Consider the following 25175-nt stretch of genomic DNA (forward strand, 5'->3'; position numbering starts at 1 on the left):
TCTTCTTATACAGTTAGCAATGGATTACTAAAACCATGAATAATGACTTACCGTGAACCTTTAACATGTTTATGGATATAATCTGCATGAAAACGAGGAACCAAAGGATCTTTCTCACCATGTATTATTAAAGTAGGACACTTGACAAGGGGCAACAAATGTCGACAAATGTTACCTGAAAAACAAATGAAGTTAAAATTATGCTCTAACTATAACCAATATCAATTATTTAAATGTTATTCATTACAGGAAATTTACTTGGAAGCACATTTTTGGGTCTGTAGTAGGAGGAATGACCCTAATGCTAATGCCTTGACTAAATATTTTATCTTCTCATCTACTTGCTCTACATGCAGTTGGTGCTTTAAAAATTGCTTAATTTGAGTATAAAATTTTTATACCTTAGCTTTAATATCATTGTCATACTTCTATTATGGTATCCCTTTATAGCAAGAGTCAGTCAATTTTTTTCTATTTCACAAATAGCAAAACAAAGCTGAACCAAAAAAAATATACCATATAATTATGTAATAAAAAAGCAGAAAATTGAGTATTGATCTTCCTAAGAACAACATATTTTCTCTGACTTATTTTTATAATTACAGATTGAGAAAAATATATTCTCCACATTGTTACTACTAGTGATGAATAGACTAGTTAGAATTGTAGCAAATGCTGGTTCCTAGCTGGTTGGGGAAAGGAAACCTTTGTATCCCTGAGTATGTTTCACAGAAAAAAAAGGTTAGTTTTCCATGATTTTGTGAACACTCACATCCGGAATTTCTTTTTGGCACATCTACCTCTTCCTCTCAATCTAAATCCTTTTTAGAGTAACCTAATGAGCTTCAGGATCATTCTTGGTCCTTTTCTGTGACAATGGCACAAATAAAATTTATCAAATTAAAGGAAGCAGGGGCAGGAAGATGATAAGGAATCAGAAAAATCAAGACAAACAGTAGTCAGAAAGCAAGGAGGTAAACCACAAGCATGGAGTGTCACAGATACCAAATGAAAAGGTGTCATCTGGTACAGAGAGATCAAGGAGATTAAGGAGGAAGAGAAAAGATTTTTTAGCTAAAAAAGCAGAGTGAAAGGTCATAAACCCACAAAATATAGAGAAGTCCAAAAGAGAAGGAAGAGAAACTTAGAGAAATCCACCACAATCATAAATATATACACAACAAAAATTACAACAGCAAATGAGCAAGATCAAGAAAATCATAAAATAACATAAAACAACTGAAGCAATGCGAGGAAGGAAACATAAAATATGCTCATATGGATTAAATGCTGTATTTAACAAAATCAGACAAGAATTAATAAGAATAAGAAAATTATAAGTCCAAAAAAGGAGAGAGCTTACACAGAGCAAAGAATCATAAAAGTTAAGTTAGAATGAAAAAATATTAAAACTAAATGAGGGGAGGAAATAATGTAGAAAAATGGCTGAGCACAAAAAGAAAACCTGAATCAGCAGAACAAATGGCACAGCCAGAACTGCATGTAAGAAAGCAACATCATAAGCAGGCACAGAATATCAATGAATTATCCAGTGAGTTAGAAATCATGCCAATTCATATGACAGACTAGAACAGTCCTTCCATCTAGCTATAAGCTTTTTTCTGTTGCTTCATTTGTACTTAGAATGCTAATATGACTCTAGTTCATTTCTTTCAATAGCATATCAACTCAGTTGTTAGATATGTAACTCAAACTAAAATAAAATTAAAGGCCAAAGTAATATTTTATATGCTCTCAAAACTGTGAACTCCAGCTCATTTTACTGATGAGGAACTAAGGCAAACAGGGCTAAATGACTTCCCCAAGGTCACATAGCTAGTAAGTGTCTGAGGTCAGATAAAAATCTTCTTGATTCTAAACCCAGTGCTCCTTTTAATGTGCCAATATATACATGGACACACACACACACACACACACACACACACACACGAAAGAGAGAGTCAGAGAGAGACAAAGAGAGCGCATTCATGATCTTTCTGCAAGTTTTCATGGACTAACTAGATAATTCCCTAGGAGAAAAGTAGCTCTGTGGCATTTGAGATGAGAAAGTATATCTGAGAGAGTGTAGAAGAATATGTCTGGGAGATGATACAGCTTTGGCTGTGGATAATGGGAAGCAGAGCAGAAACTATTTGATGTTGTAGAAAACAATCAGGATTGTCTTGGGGGCATTCAGCATCATCATCCATGACAAACTGACAGAACTACAGTTGGTATAACTGGATGAAGGGCCTGATCAGCAGTAGACTAATTCTTGGAAACACAATGGCTGATATCTTTCTTCTTCTTACTTCTCATCACCTTCCTTCCATCTGTTAGAACTGAAAAAAAAACTTTTATTTTGCCATCTATCACTGCTGCTGGTACTTTCTAAATCTTTTTTCTAAATCAGGTAAATAGTATCATCTGTGAGCATATTATTACTTAAGATCAATGTATATAGTAGGATGGCCCTCAAAAATTTTGCATTTCAGTGACTATGCTAGGTCTCTGCAGTCTTAGAATGAGAAGTTAAAAATTCCTCCTGGGAGCTACTAATTTACAATTAGGTTATATGAATAACTCTCTCTTTCTCTCTCTCTCTATCTCTCAGAATAACTTGAACTCAGGGCTCAATTAGATCTCCCTTGAAAGAATGAGTAGCATGGTACTTCTGATGATATTAAATCAGATACCTCAGATGGTAAACTCTGCCCCATTACCTAAAGGGAAGGGAGATGTTCCACAATAACATAAGAATTAACAATTTCTTAAAATAAGGTGTATTACCTTTTTCACGAATACAACATAGGGAGGAATAATTAAAAGATTAACTAATATGAAAAAGATACGGGGCTGTTTTGGACTAAAAGTTTAGTAAGTCAGTAGTATATACAACAGACAAAACCCACTGTTCGGTCCATTCAGACCATATCTGTAGTGTTTATTATAGATAACAACACAAGTGGGAAGAGAACAGCTATTAAGGAGACAGTATTCAAGAGTAGGTTTTAGATTTCTGGACCATAGCTTAAAATATGATAAAAGAGTTCTTGGCCAGGAATGGAGTGTATCTGGCAAAGATTTGTAGAATGTATTTGCCTAGATTCTTAGAAAGCTAATCAAGAGAATTTTAAATGGCAATGAAAAGAGTGAATCTGCCTGTGTATATCTACCACTTTAGATACAATACAGAGTACCTGTGAGGTAGGGGGAAAAAAAGCAATTCACAAGATTAAAAAATCCAAGCAAAGAATCATCAATAAAATCAATGGCTCAAAAATTAGAAAACAATTCTTTAAGGTATATCTTATTAAAAAGATTAAGTACAGAAGAGCATTTAGTATTCTGGGGCAACTCTCACTTGAGGAAATCTAGAGGGTGATTTTGGGGAAGGGTATGAATATAAGGGGTAAAAACAGAATTTATAGAGTTACAAATATATACTACAGAACGCCCAGCAAATGGGGAAAAGATGAGAGGGAAAGGTAAAAAAATCACAACTCTGGCAGAGAAATAAACCTTAATGATAATTTTCTCCTTCAAAAGGATACACAACAAGAGAGAAGTCCTATTCTAACTCAGAAGCAGTTGGTGAGGTGAAAATAACATAGGGTGAGATTATGACCTCTCTTTCTTAGATTAAATGGGAGAGAAAAAAAACACTATCTTTCCCAGTATCCCAACTTCATAGTCTTTGACTCTTTCCTCTATCTAATCTCTCATATCCAATGAGTTACCAAGTCATATCAACGCTACCTTTCCATCTCTTGTATTTGTCCCTTTTTCTCCATTCATGCTTTCCTACTTCAGGACCTCAGCCCCTCTCACCTTCTCCATGACAGTAGCCTACAATATCTTTAATCTCTCTGCACAGTTGTCAAAATAATCTTCCTGAGGTATAGGTTGAATGATCAAGTCACTTCTCTGCACAAGCTATGTTAGACGATGTTCCCCATTACGTCTAAGACATAATTTTTAGCCTGAAATTTCATGACTTCCACAGTCTAGCTTTAATTTTTTTCCCAATCTTATCCAATAAATATTTATTAAGTGCTTATTATTTACTAGGTTCTACGCTAAGCACTAAGGATAACAATGAATGCAGTCCCTGTCCTTAAGAAGCTTACAATGTGGGGCCGCTAGGTGGCACAGTGGATACAGCACCAGCCCTGAAGTCAGGAGGACCTAAGTTCAAATTCTGCCTCAGACACTTAAAACTTACAATGTAATGGGGAGAGGAAGAGGGAGGGGACAACAGATAAAAGGAGAAAGGAAAGGTGCAGGAGAACCAATGGGTATCTTGTCCCATGGAACTGAAACTAGACAGAGCAGCAGATGCAGAATGTCTTTAAAGGAAGGTAACTGGGAGGAATTTGGTACTCTACCACGTAGGCTTCCAATCCAAAGGAAAAGGAAGCTGAGTCAGGTGATATCTGTAAATTTTACCTCCAATAAATATTTTTGTCTTTATAGAGCTTTGCTGGACAGAGTGTAGTATTTCATAATCACTTACGAAATTAAGTTGAATTTCTAGTAAACTAATGTGACTAATTGTTTTTTCAGTTGTAATTCTGCTAAAGTCTTTGTTAGACACATTTATCTTCTTTGGATAAAGAATCTAATCTCAATTCTGCCTAAGTGAACATCTAATAAAGCAGCAAAAAATTCTGGTATTCATGCCCTGTTGTTCTTATTTTCTCATGTTCTTGATTTGTTTTTAAGATTACCTATGTGCAATATGAACATAGATATATTAAATACTCATAGATATATTAAATATTCAATATATATTTTGCCACTAACAAGAAAATAGTATCAAGAGAAGGAAAAAAAAATATTTAAAATACATTTTCTGGTACATGAAGCTACAAAGTTTTGGGCATTAGAAAAAAAATAATATCACATTTGGAACATGTAACTTATGGCAAACCATTGTTATGGGCCAGAACTCTGAACTTGAAACAAGGATACTTACAAGGTACTAAGTAGAATTGATAAGACAATGGTTATCTAGTTTAGCATGGTGCTTAATAGTTCTCTAAATTCAATATGATTGATTTAATTTTACAACAAATAATGGTTTCCTAGTGATATAATGATTGGTTTATACTCAGTGTAGAACATATAAGCTAGAAGCTTCAACCAGGTTGATTCCGAGATTCAGAGAGGCAGAGAAGACAAAGGACTGGGTGCGGGAGCTCAAGCTCTCAGTACCAAGGAGAAAGATTCATTTGATCTTTGGTCAGGCTCCTGGTGGCAGGCTCTCCTCCTTCATTTTCTCCACTGAAACCAAGATTACAGAAGGCCTCTAAGAAAGCTGCCCAGCCCCAGGCAAGGAAACAATAAAGGATTTGGACTTTATTTAACACCTGGCTGTTCTCAGAGATTATGGAACTGAAATGAAGGCTGCCCCCAGAGACCTCCAGGAAAACCGGACAAAAGAACATTACAAATCATTTTGGAATATTATTGAAATTATGTTTTTAAAAGACCTATGAATTATTACAAGACAATAATGGCAGCTTTTCCTCTACTATTTCTAATGGTTTAAATAGTTTATTTAATATATGATAATGATACATTTTCTATTTTGTTATTTGTTCTATCAGGAATTTAATTTAACTTACCATCTGGTAGGTCTTTAAACTGCAATATTCCATCTACCCAATTCTCACAGGTTTTGGCTAAGTATTCATATCCATATAGTGCTTCCAGAGGTTTTCTTGTTCTCTCACTCCACTTTGAAACATCTCTGATACCTGAAAAAAAAACCCCAAAAAGAAACAACAACTTAATTTGTAATATGTACCTCACAAATAGGAAACTTTAGCCTAAAACAAAGACCCCTGAGTCTTTGGATTAGATTTTCTATATTTGAACATACTACACAAGAAAAAAAATGTCTTTAATTATTCTCATTTGAGTAAAAGGGGGATATACATATATATATATATATATATATATATATATATATATATATATATATATATATATATATATATATATGTATACACACACACACACACACATACACACACACATATATGTTTAAGACTTAGTTTACTATATCTGATTGCTTACCATCTCAAGAGGGGAGAGGGATAGAATTTGGAACTCAAAACTTAAAATTGTTTTAACATGTACTTGGGGAAAATAAAATTCATTAAAAACTTTTAAAAAATAAAGATGTACTGAGCTGCTTCAGTGGTAATAAGTTCCCCATTACTTAGATGCCTTCAAAAACAGGCTGTATAACTACTTGTAGAGGAGACAGATATTATAGTGGGTATTCTTGGTGCTGGCCTCAATAACTTAGAAGGCAGGCTCTTCACCTTTTTGGATCATGAGTCCTGTTTTTAAAAATTAATTTAAAAAATACATTAAAAAGTATAATATTTACAGTTTCTGAGATAACATTTTTAATCACAATTCTGAAATAAAGTCAATTCAATTTTTAAAAAGACTTTTTAAAGACCTAGTTATTTTAACATAGTAGTTATACAGAAAAAAAGAACAAAAACTATTTCTTACCACCAAAGAAATATATAGGTACAAAGTACTACAACTATTCACAAGAGGTGTATAAGGAGACTAAATTTATAACTAAAGGTTACACTTCTAAAATAAATAAATAAATAAATAAATAAAAATAAAGGAAGCAAGTTCAGTTGCTTCTTTTGCTCTTCACACAAAACTACAATGACAAATTTATATAATAATAAAGATATTGAAGAGCCAGAATACTGTTAACTGAATACAGTTAACATGGAATTTTGAAAAAGAACTTCTTCTCCACCATCTAAAAATGGACAATGCCTATATGAATTCTCTATGTCACTGATTAAAAAAAATATAAAATGCACAGCACAGTGCTAGCCTTCTAACAAGTATTCAATAAATACGTGAATAGAATAAATGTACATATCTAAACACATTTTAAAGTCAATTTGTCCAAAAGTTTATTTCAGAGGTGGGGGGTGGGTAGGAGGGGATTGGGGGGATATGAGGAGGGGGAAGGGGAACAGGGCTAGAAGATAATTCAAAATTAAATCTTCATTGCCTAGCAGGGTGATTTGCATACATAATTATTGATTTAGAATCAAAAGGATCTTTGGACATAATTTTGTTCAATATATTTTTTTGATGAAGAAACCGAGTTAGATGGAATATTTCAGTTAAATACCTACCAGATGTTAAGTTACATGAAATGCCTGATAGAACAAATAACAAAATGGGAAAGGTAGCATTACCATGTATTAAAGACCCTATTTAAACCTTTAGAAGGTTAAGTGACTTTATAAGATTGCCAACAGCAGGTAGTAAAGTCAAGATTTGAATCCAGTTCTTCTGGATCTTGGGTATTTAATTAATACTTGTTAAATGGATAAATAAATCAGGAAACCTTTTAATTGATAATTGAGTCACTGGTCTTAAGAATGTATGCTATCACAAACATCTAAATAATCAATTTGTATAATGTCAATTTCAATGGTTGCTTTTCATTTAAGGAACTCATAGCCCTTTTCCTTAATGGTAACAGGAGAAGGATAATTAATTGGATTTGGAGTGAAAATATCTGATTTTAAATCCTAGCATTCTGGCTCTGTTATTTAGCTTCAATATGATCTTAGGAAAATCTTAATCTTTCTATGTTTTGTTTCTTTATTGATGATACCAGGGGACTATTCTGGATGATTTCTTAAAATCTCTAGCAATTCATTTGTAATTTATAGTTTAAATGTGCTGGGGAACACCAAGTTAAATAATCTACTAACAACTTCTATATCTGAGATGCAGGACTTGAGACCATATCTTCCTGCCCCTAAGGTCTGCCTACTTTCTACCACTTCATACTTCCTTTTCATAATTATACTTTCAAAATAAAAAAAATGGAAAATTTAAATCATTGACCTAGTGCAATTACTTTTTAGATATTATTTCTACTTTAAAACTAGGGAATAAGATGCACAGGTATTAAATGATCAATTACCATAGATAAAAAATGAGATGGAAAGAGAACAGCTTCATTTGTTATGGAAATTTTTTCTTTATTTAACCTACCATGATAAATCATTTCATCCTCATCAGTAACATAGGCATTTGCTCCCCAAATTACCAACTTGTTGATATAAGATGGGTACTTTGCAGCTGCAATGAGTGCAGTTATCCCACCATCACTCCATCCCAGCAAAGAAACTGTTTTAAATTTCAGTGTCTGTGATTGGTAAAACAAAATGTACAGTAGAAGTTATTGGTCTTTCTGCTGTAGTGGCGAAGAAGAAAAATTTTCCTAATTTCCAGTTATTTGAGTGTATCTAAGTGCTTGGATACTTCATAAATAATCCTGGGCTAGAGAAAAAGGAATTTTTTTTAAAGGGCAGAGAAGTTTAGCAGAAAAATGGTCTATCTTATTTAGAAAAGGAATCTGGAATTTTTTGAAATAGTTCTCAGACAATAAAGCCACTTAAATCATTGCTCATATAAGCACACATCTTTTCGAGGTAAATAAGATAGTATTTTGGAATTTTAGTGAATTACAATGTTTGAAAATTAGGCCCATATGTGTAAAATGTAGGAGCTACAAGTTACTTTTTTGAAAGGAGAACACCTCATAGGATTAAATCATAAAAGAAGAGTCATCGAAGTAGAGGAAGAAATTTTTGAGCATCAATCAAAATAGCATGTTCAACATTAACTTCAATTATAGCTTTCTTTATAATTAGTTACATTTCAATCATTCCTTTCAGAAAAAATTCTGGGACAATCCTAGTTTCTTTGAATTCTAAGACTCTAGAATGACTTTAGTTTGTGCTTTTGATTATTTCTGGTTTTGAGGTAATATCTATATTTATCAAAAATACATTCCATATATCATCTAATACAAATTACTTTGGTAGCTGAAAAGAATTCACTAAATATAATATCTATAAGGAAAATCTTTGCTCTTTAAAAAAAAAAACATAAATTTAAACAGACGTAAAACCCCCTGTAATAATGTAAGTTATGCATTTTTTGTATATTTGTATAAGTGAAATTCTAATCTTTGGCTTTAATTCTGACAACAAACAACGATATATGCCACAAAATCATTCTTTTCAGACCCTCTATATATTATTATAAAATAAAAGTCTAAAATTCCCCATTATTCTCCAAAGCTACATATAAAAGCCAAAGGTTAGGGGACATAATAAAGTCATAAAGAATGGCTATAGAGAAAATTTATTTTTTTTATTTATGTAGTAAAATGGCAATACCTTTAGCATCATACATGAGTGGAAAGGAAAGAAGGAAAGAGCAAACAAGAATTTTTATTGACTCAAGTTTTCTTTAGACAAGGAGTTTATTTCTCATGTCAGGTTTAGGAGTAGCTCCTACCAGTAATAGCAAGTTTGGGGAAGTTTCAGTTTCCATTAGTAAAAGGAAACATATTAACACTCTTCTGGGTATGAATCTAGATGCCTGTTTACAAAAAAAGACTGCCTGAGGGATATTACCTAATCACTAGGAGATTCAATGTTTTACAAGAAATCTTTCCTTATCTAGGGAGAAATTAGAAAACTGGCAAGCTGGGTCTCTGGAGGGCAGACTATAATTATAAAGACAAAAAAAAAAAAGTTCAATCACTATATACCACTTACTGCCCAAAGAGAACAGGAATTTAGATCAAAACAGAAATTACTAAAGGTAGTTGTAAACTGAATAGGGAAGTTGCCCTTTAAATGTAATCCATATGTTCCAGTCAACTGAAATATTTTTGTGAGGGACATTAGAAAAGATAAGGACAAAACCCACATCAGTTACTCAGTAGCTATTCAGTTATGGACAAGTCACTTATGGCTTTTCTGGATAATCTAGTAAGGCTCATATGCAATAACGTACATAAGTAAAATGCTTTGTAGAACATAAAGTTAAGTTATCAATGTTGATATAGTTGTTCCATTTTTTCCCCTACATAAATAGGAAGTTATGGCAAGACTACAGCATCTCCTAAGGTTTAGGGAAACTGCTTTGCACAGAGAGTATAACAAATTTATTCCCTATGAACAAGTAATTATGAAGTGACTAATCACTCAGCAAGTGAAATACTCAACTAGCTTTTTTTAAGCATACACTAAGTATCAGGCATTGTACTAAGCATTATGATACAGAGAAAGGCAAAAAATGTCCCTGCTTTCAAGATGATCATAGACTAATGTGGAAGACCCAACTAGATAAATATGTAAGATAAATTGGGCATAATCTTAAAGGTTTATTAAATATAACTTATTATTAAGTATAACATTTTTATTAAATACATTCTTTTTTACAAATAAATTTATAAATTTATATTTTATATATATATATAAATTTATATAAATAAAAAAATTTATTAAATATAACATAAACACTAAGGTTTAGGAAGCCTGAGAATAGGTTTCTGAAGGAAGGCAGGATTGTTCTTGAAGATATCTGAAGGGAGTGTGTTAAAGGCATTAGGAGATATCCAGAGAAAACACTGAGCTAGTAGACAGAATGTCCTAGGTCAGCCACACCAAGGAGACCAGAGTTAACTTGAACAAAGAGTATCTGAAAAGAAATAAGTTCTAAGAAGACTGGAAAGGGAGGAAGGGGCCAGGATATAAAGGGCTTTGAAAGTCAAACAGAGGATTTTATATTTGTTCCAGGAGGTAAAAGGGAACCACTGGAGTTGACTGGAAGAGAAGGAGATAATATAATCGGATCTGCATTTTAGGAAGATCAATTTAATATAGAAGTGGAGGACTTTTTTTTTTTCTTCTGCCAAAGGTCATCTGAATATTTACAACATCATTCAAAAACAATATAAGATTATCAACTTATAGAACTCAAGCAGAGAGAGGTTATTGTGATGGCCTTAGCAAATGATTTGAAGGTTCTTATGTAGTTTGCAGACTGGACATTCCCTACCCCATCAGATGATTTAAGAATGACTTGGAATGGGGAAACATTTGAGGCAGAAAGCCCATCCTGCAGGCTATTCCAATAGTCCTATCATGAGGGGATGAGGACCTACCCTAGAGGGATGGCAATGTCAAAGGGAAAGGGGGGCATATATGAGAAATATCATGAAGGTGAAACAACAGGACTTGATGGGTGAGAAAGTGATTCTGAAAGATGACACACAGGCTTTGAGCCTGGGTGACTAGAAGGACCCTCATCTGTAAGAGAGAAGTTAGGAAGAGCAGAACTCTTGGAGCGGAAGTCCTGGTACTGAATATATTGAGTTGAAAAAGTTTACTGAACATCCAGTTCAATATGTTTAAAGATGTAGATATGAGACAAGATAGGAGAGGACAGAGTTAGATAAGTAGATCTGAGAGTGATCTGCATAGAGATGATCATGAAATCATGGGAGCTGATGAGATAACCAAATAAAACAGTATAAAGGGAGAAGGCAAAATATAAATCCTCAGGGAATTCTTACATTAACATGCATGGTAAGGATGAAGGAGACAAAGAGAAAGGTCAGATGGGTAGGAAGGAGAACAAGGAGAGAGCAGTCATGAAAACCTAGAAAAAAAGCATCAAGGAGAAGGGGAGCAACAGTGTAGAAGGGTAAAGAGAGCTTAAGAAATGAGGAAGGAAGAATAAGAATTTTGTAGAATTTTCTAGGCATCAGACAGTATGCTCAAGGCATTATACAGATATTACCATATTATCCCCATTTCATAGTTGAGGAAATTAAGATAATCAGAGGTTAAGTGAGTTGTCCAGGATCACAGAACTAGAAAGTATTTCTGCTGAATTTGAACTGATTTTATTTAAAATTTATTTAAATTTAAGATTTATTTAAAATCCTCCTGATTTTAATACCACCGCTCTATCCAGTGAGGTACCAGAGGTCTTTCAACATCATGAGAACAGAGAAGAGACAATTAGATTTATCAGTTAAGAGATTCTTAGTAATTTTGGAGGGAGCTGTTTTTGTCAAATGATGAGATAAGAAACCAGACAGTAAAAGTTAAAAGGAAAGTAGAGAGAGAGAGTACTGTTGTAGATAGCCCTTTATAGAAACAAAGAAAACGCTCTAAAATAAGAAGAGATTTAAATAAGAAGAAAACACTAAGAACAAAAATTCTACATTTGATCATATTGGAGTTGAGGAAAATTTCAGTACTAATGATTAGAATGAAGATTTTTTTTTACTGAAAAGGCAGCTTTCTTTTTCGGAATAGGCATGTCAAGATATTTGGAGATAACCTGTTTCACAAAGCTAAGGCCCAGCAAGCAGACTGTACCCTGAGCCTGGCATAACAATAATCCTTTGCATGGTGGATGAACTTAGCCCCAGCAAAGTCCCAGAATTGTTTCCCCCCAGCATCAGATCTCTGAGCTTGGAAAAGTATAAAGTCCTTTTATGAATCAAATTTATCACGTTACTGTTACTCTTCATTGTCAGGCTTGCTGCTCTTTGTAGCCACAGGTAGAATTACAGAGATCTCCCTACACTGTCTCAGTTCATCCCCATCCCCCTACTTCCTATTAGAGGCAGAGCTCCAGCACATGTATGTCTGCTTGGGGGCTGTTTTTCTCATTTTGAAATTAATTAACCTTCTGTTTGTGTCTTGACTCTCCTGTCTCTGGCCGGCTCTGTTTGGCTCCAGCTGATCTGGTTAACAGATATCTACAAAGTTCATATATTTATTATATTCTCTGATTCTATATTCTCTAAGTAAAAATATATAAATGTTGTATAAAATCTTCTAATAAATGAAGCAGTCATTTATGCTGAATAATTGCTGTTATTTTCTGTTTCTAAAGGACAGAACTACAAGAAGTAGTTTCCTTTGTGACCACCAATGGAAGTTGTGGAATACTTCTTCTACTCATATTTTAATGTAACAATCATCTCTCTTGAGTGGTTTGACTATAGGCAGCTGGTTTTTAAGACAGAGTTGAACAAAAGTCAAATGAAAAAAATTATTTCTTCCCTCCCTTCCCAATCCCGTTACCTTCATCAGATCAACAGCATCTTTTGCATCCCTTTCAAAGAAGTCCATGGGAAAATCGCGATTTGGGGGGATGGAATGCCCATATCCTCGAGGATCCCAGGCTACTACTGTGAACAACTGCTTATTCAAGTTTTTGAGCTGGGGTCCAAAATCACTTTGTCCACTTCCTAAAAATAGTCACTTTGTTACTCATAAATTAGCAATTTAATTATATATAAAACATGTTTTTTGTTTTTTTTTTAAAGATAGGTACAGAAACATCTTTAAAATAAAGATCTAGTTGCAATTTAGCGTTATAAATAGATATTCCCTGGATTATCTGTTTACTCTACAATCCTGTCTAGAGTTCCCCCCAATGGCTATTTTGGGAAAGACAGTTCTTTAGAGAGGGAGTTAACTGGTGGTTCCTCAATAACTTCCTGTACCTTTTCAGGACTTTGAATACTCACTAATCCTGATTTACTTAGTTCAGAATTATTGAAACAGAATAAAAGCAGATCTGGAGTTACCGCACTGACATACTTTTACACTGAAAGATTTTTTAAGTAGTTCAGAAATAGGATGCTCCTCAATAAAATGATATGCAAAATTATATGATTAAGAATTTGACAAATAAGAGATAGTTTTCAAAATGAGAATGCCCTCTTTTGAACTTTCAGAAAAATTTTACTATGCAAATTGGGCTAACCTTACATTATCTTTTTTTTTTCTTCTGGTAACAACTGGCTAAAATATTTAAAAAGAAAAGTTCCAATTAACTAGAGAAAACTAACATTTTTAGACTCTCAGTGAAAAAGCTGAGCAAATTCATATATGCCAATAGGCAAAATTGTACCAAGATATTCTTGATACTACATAGGGTGAATTCTTATCACTCCCAACTTATCTATTCAACTTTTGTCACTATTTGTCAATGTTTGACATTAACACCAGCATATTTAGGGTATCTGGCCTCTGGCTACAATCATACTTTTCATACTCTTTTCACAGATTTGTGCAAAGATACAGACTAGAAGAACTCAAACTGATATCAAATAAGAATTAAAAATAACTCTATTTCATTTCTGTGTGAGCCCTCACAGACCAATCCACAAATAGGTACCAATCTCTAAATTTGAATATTCTATCAAAATGTACTATCCAAGATACTGGGTACCAGGGGATCATTCTATCTTGTTTATATTATCTATCCTAACTTCAGAAAATCTATTTGTAGACCATGCCTGATACCATATTTAAAGATAGATGCCATCTCCACTCTGCTACCTCAATAAACCTATACTGGTAGAAGCTAGGATCCGATTCTGTCCTAAAAGTATATTCCATTTTTAAAAAATTAATTCACTTTTTTTCATTTATTCATTCTAAGAGATATTCCACATTTGAAATCTGAATCTGATCAATTCCAAAAAAAGGTTAAGTTAGTTACTGCCTGACACAGATACTTGTGGAACTTTGTAGCCTTTTTCTTTCACATCAGAAGCTTCAAAAATTGTATTAAAGCTGCCTAAAACACTATTTAAAATCAGCCATGTACTGATCTGATGATTACTTTCATAGACTATCCCATAAAATTAGGACTATACACTGACAAAACCCAAAAAAATCAAATGTTAAAAAATGATCATTGCTTGTAATAATTACAGTATTTTAACTTGAAAGAATCCTTAATTTAATCCTTTTACTGTAGGAATCTCCTATACATAATCCTAATAGTTTGAACACTTCTAGTGATAAAGGACTTAATAACTCAAAACATAGCCTATTCCTCTAGTTCACAGAAATTAGAATTGGACAGTATCCTAAAAGCCACCTAGTCCAATATCCTTTCTGTTATAAATGAGGAAACTGAGGCTTAGAAATAAAGTGATTTATACCAAAATAGTTATCAGAGGTGGGATATGAACCCAGGTTCTCTGACTATAACATCAGCGCTATTTCCCCTGTCCACTGAAGAATGGAGTTCTGAACTCTTGTTTTCTGATTACAAATCAAGAGTTTTGGCAACCACACTAGAAATTCTGTTCTACCTTCTAGAACTATAGAGGTTCAAATTTGACCCTCATTCCATATTACAGCCTTTCAAGTACTTGAAGACAATGAAAAATGTCTCTTCTTATCCAAGTTAAATATCTTTCACCCATTCTTCATATTTTATGGTTGAGTGCATCCTTGCCATCTTTTTTTGTCACAACTCCTACTAAAATATAGTATCTAGAATTAAACAAACTAATGAGAAGCAATGGTGCAAAGAATGCTGAAATCAGAATCATTAAGACCTGGGTTTGAATGTTTAATCATGAAACAAGTTACTTAAGCTCTGAGTTCATTTTCCTTGTCTATAAAATAGGGATAATATAAATACTTGCAAGCTCAATTGTAAAGGATTGTTGTGAGAACAATGCTTAACAAATCTTAAAGCACTACATAAAGATAATTTTTTCCCAAATGTGTTCTTATCCTCCCTCCTTATTTTTTCCAAATATATTCTTATCCTTCCCCTTTTTATGTAAGTTTATTGTAAAAGAATTTGAAGGATGGCATATAGAAATAAAGGATTAAAAATAATTTTTAAGGCAAAACCTGGCAAATTTTGCTTTGAATGTATAAATAAACTCCAAGAACAGAGGGCAGATAATTCCTCCTGCTACACACAGACTTCAAGAGGGAAAATTGAGAATGTTGCTATAGGGGCACTGGTACCTAAACTTAAAAAGTCAAATAAGGTCTACCATGGACCATAAAAGTCTTAAAGGGATTTGCAAAGAGGGAGTTCACTACATCTGGTCAACATACTTTCCAGTCACATGTGGGAAAACAGTTTTGCTGATCAGTGATCTCTCACCAACAGGCAAGCCCCAGCTATCTCTCTAGAATGGGAGTAGGACAAGCTCAAGTGTGGCTGTTCAAGTGGTGCTGCCTAGTATTACAAATTTTGATTCAAGTCATCATCACAATAAAAATGTGAACAAGGATAGAGAAGGAAAGAAAAGAATGAAATTATCTTCTATGGTTTCAGATGACTCTGAACTTGAACTATTAGGGAATCTAGTAAAATTGCTAGGCAGTTGGATTTGTTGAGACCTGTTTTAAGTTCCATCATGGTTTAAGTTCAACCTACTCTAACTTTTACATATAAGATAATCCCATGAAAAAATGGTGTTGAGCTTTTTTTTAATATTTTATTTAATTTTTAGAAAACTTTTGTATTTTTCCCAGTTACATGTATAAAAACAATTTTTAACATTCTTTTCCAAAAAACTTTTGAGTTCTGAAATATTCTCTTTAATCAAAAAATGTATTAATTACATTCCTTTTCTGGAAAGACAAAAGTCTAATATTTTAGATTTTCAATAAAGGTTAGAACTGAAAAGGCTTGAGGTTTAAGCATCGTTTAAGTATCAATTTTAATTAATTCTAATTTTCTATTCCCTTTCCCAGGAAGAATTCTGGATAATTAATATTCTATTATTATTTCTAATAGTAGAATCAAATATTCAAAAAGTCTTAAACACGTTAGAAAGTCACATATTTTTCTAAAACATTAATTTCATGGCTGAAAACATTAGTAAAAAATTTTTGAAGATGATGAAAGCAATAACCAATATTTGGCAAACAGAACTATAATTATATTGTAGTTTAAAACATGCAAATAAAAGAGTTCCAATGAAAGTCCAAATGCCACACCTAACATTCCAGGAAGTAGCAAAACTGCATGCTTTCCTTCTCCAGTTTGTTGATAATGCAGGTGAACACCATTCACTTCCACTTTAGCAGATGTTACTGAGGTACTGGAAGAACAATCCCCATCCACAAAAGAAAAGTATTCATTAGTATCAATTAACATGACAAAATTACTGTTTTATATATTATAGTAATCATCAATTCTTATTTTTCTTAGCAAGGATTCTTACTTTTTGAATCTAATTCTCTTTCTCTGTTAATAAAAGAGCATTGAATGACAGGGAGTGAGGAATCAGTGAAAGACCTCCATTGAAATAAAAAATTTCCAAAGCTTTGCTTTATTCACTCAGAAAGCATTTTGTAAGCATCTACTATTTGTCAGGTCCTGTCTTAGAATATAGGGATAAAATAAGGTGCTTAAATTCTCTTGGGGAGAAACATTTAATGCAACATAGATATATATTTCTGACAACCAGGGGCAGAGAGGAATCGGTCAAGTTTGAGGTTGTATTGTTGTTGTCCTTTGTTTTCTAAGAACTAAAATGACATCACTGTAAGAATTGAGTGACAATGTGTCTGACTATGGCTGATCAAACCAACCTGAACTCAGAATGCTCTGTCACAAATTGGACACAAATAGTTGGGGTAGCTTCTTTAATTTTGCATATTTCATGTTTCTTGTAGCTAGTTCAATTCTGCTTTGCTAACAGAGCACAGCACCTTCTCTGATGAGAGCATGACATACTGGGTGGTCCTGTGCCAGTGTCTCCCATATCATACAATCGCTAAATATCTTACCTAGAGAGGAAAAAAGGGAACAAATTCCAATTAGAATGAAGAGATAGCCTGAAGCCTATCCTTCATAGATGACCAAAGACTTTAAATGCCAAACTGAATTTATTTAAAAGAGGGGCGAGAGAGAAGCTGTGGAGCTTTTTAAAAGAGAATACTCAACATTTGTTTTATTAATATTAATCTAGCAACCATATGGAATATGGATAGAGAAGAACAGACTGAATGCTAGAAAAATCAGATTACAGGAGTTTTCTTGATGACAAGTGATAAGTGACTGAAATAGGTTTAAAATGAAAAGAGACCTCAGAGGTCACTTAATTCAACTCAAAGCTTTGGCATCGTATAACACTGGATGTGGGTGTCCCAGGCAGAAACCCTGAGGTGATTCTTGGCAGGCAGGAATGCTTGGGATGAGTTTGATTGGGACAGGTCCTAGAAAACATATTCAATGCCATAATCACTGTGTTGATTCTTTTGGGGGCCAGTAAGTCCAAGCAACCTGGAAGAGAGGATTAAGGATTTCTGAAGGGTTATAGGTTATTTGTATGGGTCCCAGAATGATTTGGGGTCCAGGCCTAAAGCAATGACATGCTGCAATGCCATAGAAACTGAAGAAAGACAGAGATTAGTTTTTAATCTTTTTAATGTGGAGAGTTTGGGCTAACCAACCGAATGGAACTCATGTTCAAAAATCATTTGCCAAGAAGGAACTAAGGCAGGGAACTTTTAAAGGGTTTGCAACCAGGATCTAGAAGCTGCGAAGGCAATTAGTCTTAACATTTTACAACTCTTGTCTTTACTTGAGAGAGAGAGAGCCAGGAGAGGAGTTAACCTAGTATTTAACGGTCTTGGCTCAGCTCCTGTCAGAGAAGGGATTTGGACCATTCTTGAATAGATAGAGACTTCTAATGAGAGCATAGGCAGGAAGCAAGATAACATAATTCTACTCCAGGATAGTTTTGCACAAGGATGGACTCAGAGTGGTGGGCACCTGTTTTTCTCCTTCATTATGTCACAATGGTATGTGAAACTCAATTTCCAGTCTTAATGGCAAGGAAGGGGGGGAAGCGCCCAACAATGCTTATGTTAAATTTCAGAGTGATTACTCATTGGCTCTATCAATGACACATGGGGTAAGTTCCAGTGAAAAGTATATTACAAATGGATTTGTCAAAGTATACAAAACTAAATGCCTTAAATATAACTTTCAGGCTTTATTCCTGTCACAATTATTATTTAACAGAAGAAAAACAGAATAGATGACATTATGGGATTAAGAGCAATCTGATTGATTGGAAGTTTGGTAATGGGGGCTGGCAATGCTCCTTTCCCCATTATGTCAGGAAACTAAGAAGAACTTATTGTCTGAGTCCAAGTGAGTGGCCCCAACTTTTGGACAGCAAAATCAGCAAATCAGACCTTCAAGGATAATTTGGATGTAAGGCCTGGCCCTCTTAGTTTCTCACATATTCCTCAATAATGGTAAAATTCCTTAAGGCAAGAATATGTCAGTGATTAGCAAGAGAGCTATATTTCTAATAAATCCATCATAGGCTAGCAGATTTCTGAAGTTCAGAGACAAAGAACCATGACTTAAACAATTACAGGACAAAATCAATTAATTGTAAATAAGATCAGTAAGAAAATGATACAGAATCAATCTTAATCTTCTTATTCCTTATTTCTCCTGCCTGTCCTTCCTATTTCTGCCATGCTTTCTCCCATATTGTTTTCCCTTAAACAATTATTAAAACATATTTTTAAAATAAAATAATTTCCTCTAATTTCAACTCATTTGTTAAGAAAATAATACAAGTACGTTTTCACAGAAATTTTTTTTATTAAGTAATAGTTTCAGTAAAATTACAAAAAGAAATTATTTGAGAGTAATGGATAACGAAATCGAGTAACTTATTAAGAGTTCATTTTTTATAAAAAGTCTAAAAAAAAGTTATTTTTAAATGACAGTAGCTAACCAACTAACAAGTAATTATCCAGTCCATAACCCACTCATTTTATGTCCTTAATGTGTTATAAGATTAACATTAATAAATATTTGCTGTAAAGGGCTGAAACTCTGAGTTGATGCACTGAGGTCAGACAATCGAGCACTTAAGGCTAATTACCAATTGGAAAATACTCTATTAGCATATGTTTGGAAAATGGCCCTTTCCACTATTCTGTGCTGGTTCAATCTTTTGATGTCTTCAGAGAATTGTGGGAAAGATTAGGGGGTGGACTAAGACAAGCCAGAGTCACTTTGGTGGTGGAGGTGGAAAAGGAAGGTCATGGAGATCCTCCATCCATCCTGTTCACTTCTACCCCCTAAAGACCAAGAATAAAGACCAAGGACTTTTGCTTATCCTGACTCCGGCTGGTTCTAAGGCATCCAGGGAGCTAACTCGGTCTTCACATTTTGTGCCCAATGTGTGGACCAATGACCGTAATTTCACTTTAGAAGTCCCTGATGACCATGAAATAGGGTGAGTATTTTAACAGACAAACGGGGAACTTACTTTATTAAGGGCTAAACTAGTAACCTTTTCTAGCTGAAATGGGGCAGATATTAGGAAAAGATTCTCCCCCATCCACAACCCCACCCCTACCCTAAAGGGGTGCTATAGAACGCATACTTAAGTTGATCAAAGGACAAGGCTTAATTGTAACTTGGGAGCAGAATGCTAGACTCTTGGGTACATTAGAACGCAAATCCCCTTGGTTCTTAAAGGAAGAAGATATAGGGCCAGGTAATTGGAAACTAGAGGAGATCAACTATGTGGATATTAACAATGATAAAGATCCTTGTTCAATTTCCAAGGAAACATTCTATATATACAACATAATACAACTGGCCTTAAAGAATCCTGCAAGTTATAGAAAAAAGAAAAGTTTTAAGAACAGTCACATAAGGAAGTGTGAGGAAAAAGAGGAAGAAAAAGAACAGATTAATGGCAATATCACCAGAGGGCATGAGGAGGTGTGTGAACCTGAAGGGTGTGGTGATTCTCACTCTCAAGGCAGCTTCAACCCCGCCTAAACCGGAAGTGGATCTTGACATGCCCCATCAACTTCACCTTCTGGGATGGAGGGAGGAGGAGTAGTGAGAGGAGCAGTGATACCACCAACACCTCCCTCCCAGAATTCACCCCCTCCTATGACTAGATTACAAAAGGCACTACTTAAAGCCATAGAAGAACGGCAGGATATAACTGATTTGAAAATAGGAATGTATCCTATGATTCAACAGTTTAACTCTTCAGGTCAAGAAAGTAGAAGATACACTCCTTTTGATATAGAAATCCTCAGTGACCTGAAAAAGGCTTGTACTTTTTAAGGGGCTATATCAGCTTGTGTTAAGATGTTATTTACAGAATTTGGCTTATGAAGTCTTAACCCCTAGTGACTCGAAATCTATAGCAAGGACGTGCTTAGAACCTGGATAAAACTTGTTGTGGCTTTCTGAATATAGTGAGCTCTATAAGATACAAGCCCAACAAAACAGTCATAGTGGAGTTACTCCTCTAATCACCTATGACCAACTAACAGTAGTAGGTTCTTACACAGACATTTCAGTACAAATTAATTACCCCATAGCAGCATATGAGCAAATTGCTCCTGCTGCTCCCTGGTGAAAAAGACAAGGGTGAAGCCTTCACAAAAATTGCACAAGGGCCAAATGAACCCTTTGGGGATTTTGTGGGACATTTGCAGACAGCTGTCATATGAACTAATGGTGAAAATGCAGTAATAGACATTTTGATAAGGCAACTTGCTAAAGAAAATGCTAATGAGGTTTGTAGAAGAATTATACTAGGACTGCGCAAGGATGCTCCTTTAGAGGAGATCATAAGATGCTACATGAACTTTCAGAAAACTATCTTGATAACTGTATTTCAACACAATTGATTTCCTTTGTAATTCTACACATTATATTTTATGCAGTGAAAAACATTTTGAGAAGGGATTCATTTAGCACCACTAGACTGTCAAAGGGGTCCATGACACAATAAGGTGAAGAACTCCAGCTTTAGAAATAATTTCCTGGCTGAAAAGGTTATAGAGACCTTGGGTATATGTTATATAAAATAAAATTATAGCATGCTCCACATGATAAAACTTTCATTAAAATCAATTCAAACATTTTTTAAGCACCTGTAGAACATTGTGCCAGGCCATTGTAGGGATATTAAAATTTTAAAGCAAACAAAAGTTGGATTAGATTCCTAGAACTCATGGGATTGCAACACAAAATATATACCTATAATGCAAATTACATATAAATGCTTTATAGAAATGTAAACAGAATATTATGTGAAATTTGAGGAGGCTGTGATATAATGAAGGAAGAGGAGTAGGGTGTTAGAAAAATCAAGTTTTAAGTGGTGGACAAATATATAAGAAGTTGGAGAGATCCTTGAGAAATAGCAAACAGATAAAGCAAGAGCAGGAGTCCAAAGGGAGCTTGCCATTACATAGAAGGAAAGTAGTGGTAGAAGGAAGTAGTAGAAGTACATAGAAGGAAAGTGTAGTAAGCCCACAAAGGGAGGGTATGAAATGATGAAGGACAATGAAGGCATAAAAAGGAATTTATATTTTTGCTGGATCTATAATCAGAGTTTATTACTTTAACACAAAATGTAGCAGAAAAAGCACTAGTTCATAAGATATAGGAAGTGAGACTTAACTCTAACCACATAAACTTACTGCCTACATGAACTTGGGCAAATCATTTAATCTCTCCCTTTAGGATTAGGGATTGGCCAATTTCCTCATATGCAAAATAAATTTAGACTAGATGCTGTCTGATGTCCCAGCCAATTCTGTATCTATGAGATCACATATGGGATCTCTCTCTTTATCTTTTTCTCCTTCAGTCTCTTTTTTCCTTCCTCTCTTACTATATCGAAAACTCCATCATTTTCACCCTGCCCTAATTCTCCCAAACTAGATCATCATCCAAAATCCCTGCCATTTCATACTATGTCTTTAACAGTTTGTACACAGCCTGACAAATACAGACTGCAGAAAGACATGCTCAGTCCTGAAGATTTTTGCCTCTTCAATGCTCCTTGTCTCTTTAGTAGGTCAGGCGAGAGAAAGCTAGAATGTTTTGTGACTACAAGAGAGAAGTAAGCAACAGTAGCAGTTGCTGTTTATCTTCGTTAAAGAAATAATGTTAATGGAACTGGAAATGGGAAGAATATTGATTAGGAAGATGATTACATATCAATTCCCAGAGCTGAGATTTAGAGTTTTTTCAAAGTTCCAAAACTAGAATGTTATGTAACAATAACAATAAATAGATGTCAACATCCATGGATCCAACAAATATTTATTGAAAGCCTACTAAGTGAAAGACAAATGGGGAATCTGTTTTCTTTCACAGTTTATTCATTAAGATGCTTCACAACAACTAGATTTTTTAGGCTTGGGCTAATTTATTTCACTCAAACATAAATAGAGGCAGTAAAAAAGCACCAGACTTTGACTTTATTTAAATGTAACAAAAATTCATCAATTATTTACATATAAGAGAGATTATGGATGCTAAGTGGACAGAGCTGACTTCTGGAGCACCTGTGCCCAAATCCTGCCTCTAACACATACTTGGTTGTGTAAGGCAAGTTTTGCTAAAATTCTCTTTCTGGTTCTCCTTTTAATTAGTGTAGTAAATTTATTAAAAACAAATAAACAACAACAACAACAACAACAACAAAACTAGTAACAATTTACAAAAGCAAGAAGTTAAGATTGCAAGGGGTAACCTAGAATTTACAGATTCTCCCAAAGATGAAGGGAACATAATAGTTATTTGCAAGCTAAATCATAAATCACTAAAAGCAATATCCTGAGACTATGTACATCATCAGGGAAAGCCAGCTAGGCCTTGCTGTAATGGTACCTTGATTTTGCTAACTGCCCATGATCTGGAGGCCTCAGATAACCTCCTGCCATTCCAAGACCAGCAGAACACCAGGTGCTGCCACTACCTTTGAAATGACGTGGATCTTAATGAACTGATGTTTTCTTCCATCCAAATCCTGTAAACTTCAACTTTCCCTCTCTCCCCCAGCATTCCACTCTTATGAGTCCCTGCTGCCTGAGTTCCCAATTCTCCTTGCCCTTTATTCTCCCCTTGTCTTCCCCTTGTTGCCTGCCTGTCTCCTTCCTCATGCCATCCCATTCTCACATTCTGTCTTTGTCACTCTGCACCATTTATTTCTATACACCCTGTGCCTTACTAAAATGTGAATGAAACATTAGTTCCACTTTGCTACCATCGTGGCCTTTCCCAGTGAGTACCCAAAGAGCTGGGCCTGCCTCTTCCCCATTTTAATCCAAAAGGCCCCTGTGGTCCTACTTCTTTAGTCTCAATAACTCCATATACTAGCAATTCACAAGGCACTTAACTTTTAGTGCCCCCAGATAACTCTCATAAAGACAATAAATCGCAGAACTATTGCCAATCTGAATTAGCAAAGGGAATTTCCTCATCAAGAGGAACCACTGAAATCCCAGTCCATAGTAAGCTACTCATTTTCCTCACCCATAAAATGAGGGAGTTATACTAGATGATTTCAGAAGTTCACCATTAACATTTTATGATCCTAAAACATCCCCTGATTTAATTACTAACTGTGGGCCTAATGTGTAAAATGAGAGGGTTAGACTAAATCAGGAGTCCTTAACTTGAGTTCCACACTAAAACTAAGCCAAATACTGAGACTGGTAACATTCTAACAAATTATGATATTTACAAAATAAAAATAATATACTTAGTATACAGCATAATAAATATCTGAACTGAAAGTACCATAAGGGTATGTTCCAATCTTTATGTGAGTGATTTACAATTATGATATCATTATGTTTACAATTTTATATTTTACAAGCCTCTTGAGTCCCAGAAGAGGAAGATGAGAATGAGACTGCCATCATTAATCATTAGAAATAAAGTAGCTGAAAATAGTGGACCTTATGAAAAATGTAGAGTGCTGGCAGTCCTTGGGAAAACAGATTTTGAATACCATTCCTGATTGTAAATCTAGATTTGATTTGATTTGAGTTTGTCCTAAAATTAAATTGTAATGTAGTTTCATTTCATTGAAAGTGAAATGTATTCCAGAGAGGCTTGGAGAGACTTACATGAATGGATGCTAAGTGAAATGAGCAGAACCAGGAAATCATTATATACTTCAATAGCGATACTGTATGAGGATGTATTCTGATGGAAGTGGATTTCTTTGACAAAGAGAAGATCTAACTCAGTTTCAATTGATCAATGATGGAAAGAAGCAGCTACACCCAAAGAAAGAACACTGGGAAATAATTTGCATTAAACTGTTTGCATTTTTGTTTTTCTTCCCAGGTTATTTCTACCTTCTGAATCCAATTCTCCTTGTGCAACAAGAGAACTGTTCGGTTCTGCACACATATATTTTATCTAAGAGATATTGTGCCATATTTAACAGGTATAGGACTGCTTGTCATTTGGGAGAGGGGGTGGAGGGAGGGAGGAGAAAAATCGGAATAGAAGTGAATGCAAGGGATAATGTTGTAAAAAATTACCCTGGCATGGGTTCTGTCAATAAAAAATTATTAAAAAATTTAAAAAAGAATTTTAAAAAATCCATATTATCCCATGTCACCTGAAAAAAAAAAAGTGAAATGTATTCTAATTAGATAACTGTGGTATTTAATCCTCTATAAGTAAATCACACC

At 34.4% G+C, this 25175-nt stretch overlaps 1 protein-coding gene across 1 annotated transcript in view; it reads right to left on the reverse strand.

Annotated features, from left to right (window-relative positions):
- BPHL (biphenyl hydrolase like) overlaps positions 1 to 25175 on the reverse strand; it is a 61363-nt gene that overhangs the window by 26865 nt on the left and 9323 nt on the right. Inside the window, exons 2-6 of the mRNA XM_051970768.1 lie at positions 16662 to 16765; positions 12975 to 13141; positions 8065 to 8218; positions 5631 to 5762; positions 52 to 175 (exon numbers count right to left, since the gene is read on the reverse strand). Of these exons, the coding sequence (XP_051826728.1) occupies positions 52 to 175; positions 5631 to 5762; positions 8065 to 8218; positions 12975 to 13141; positions 16662 to 16765 (681 nt within the window). The remainder of the gene's footprint in view (positions 1 to 51; positions 176 to 5630; positions 5763 to 8064; positions 8219 to 12974; positions 13142 to 16661; positions 16766 to 25175) is intronic.

The sequence above is a fragment of the Antechinus flavipes genome, chromosome 1, assembly GCF_016432865.1.
Source record: "Antechinus flavipes isolate AdamAnt ecotype Samford, QLD, Australia chromosome 1, AdamAnt_v2, whole genome shotgun sequence".
Classification (NCBI taxonomy): Eukaryota; Metazoa; Chordata; class Mammalia; order Dasyuromorphia; family Dasyuridae; genus Antechinus; species Antechinus flavipes.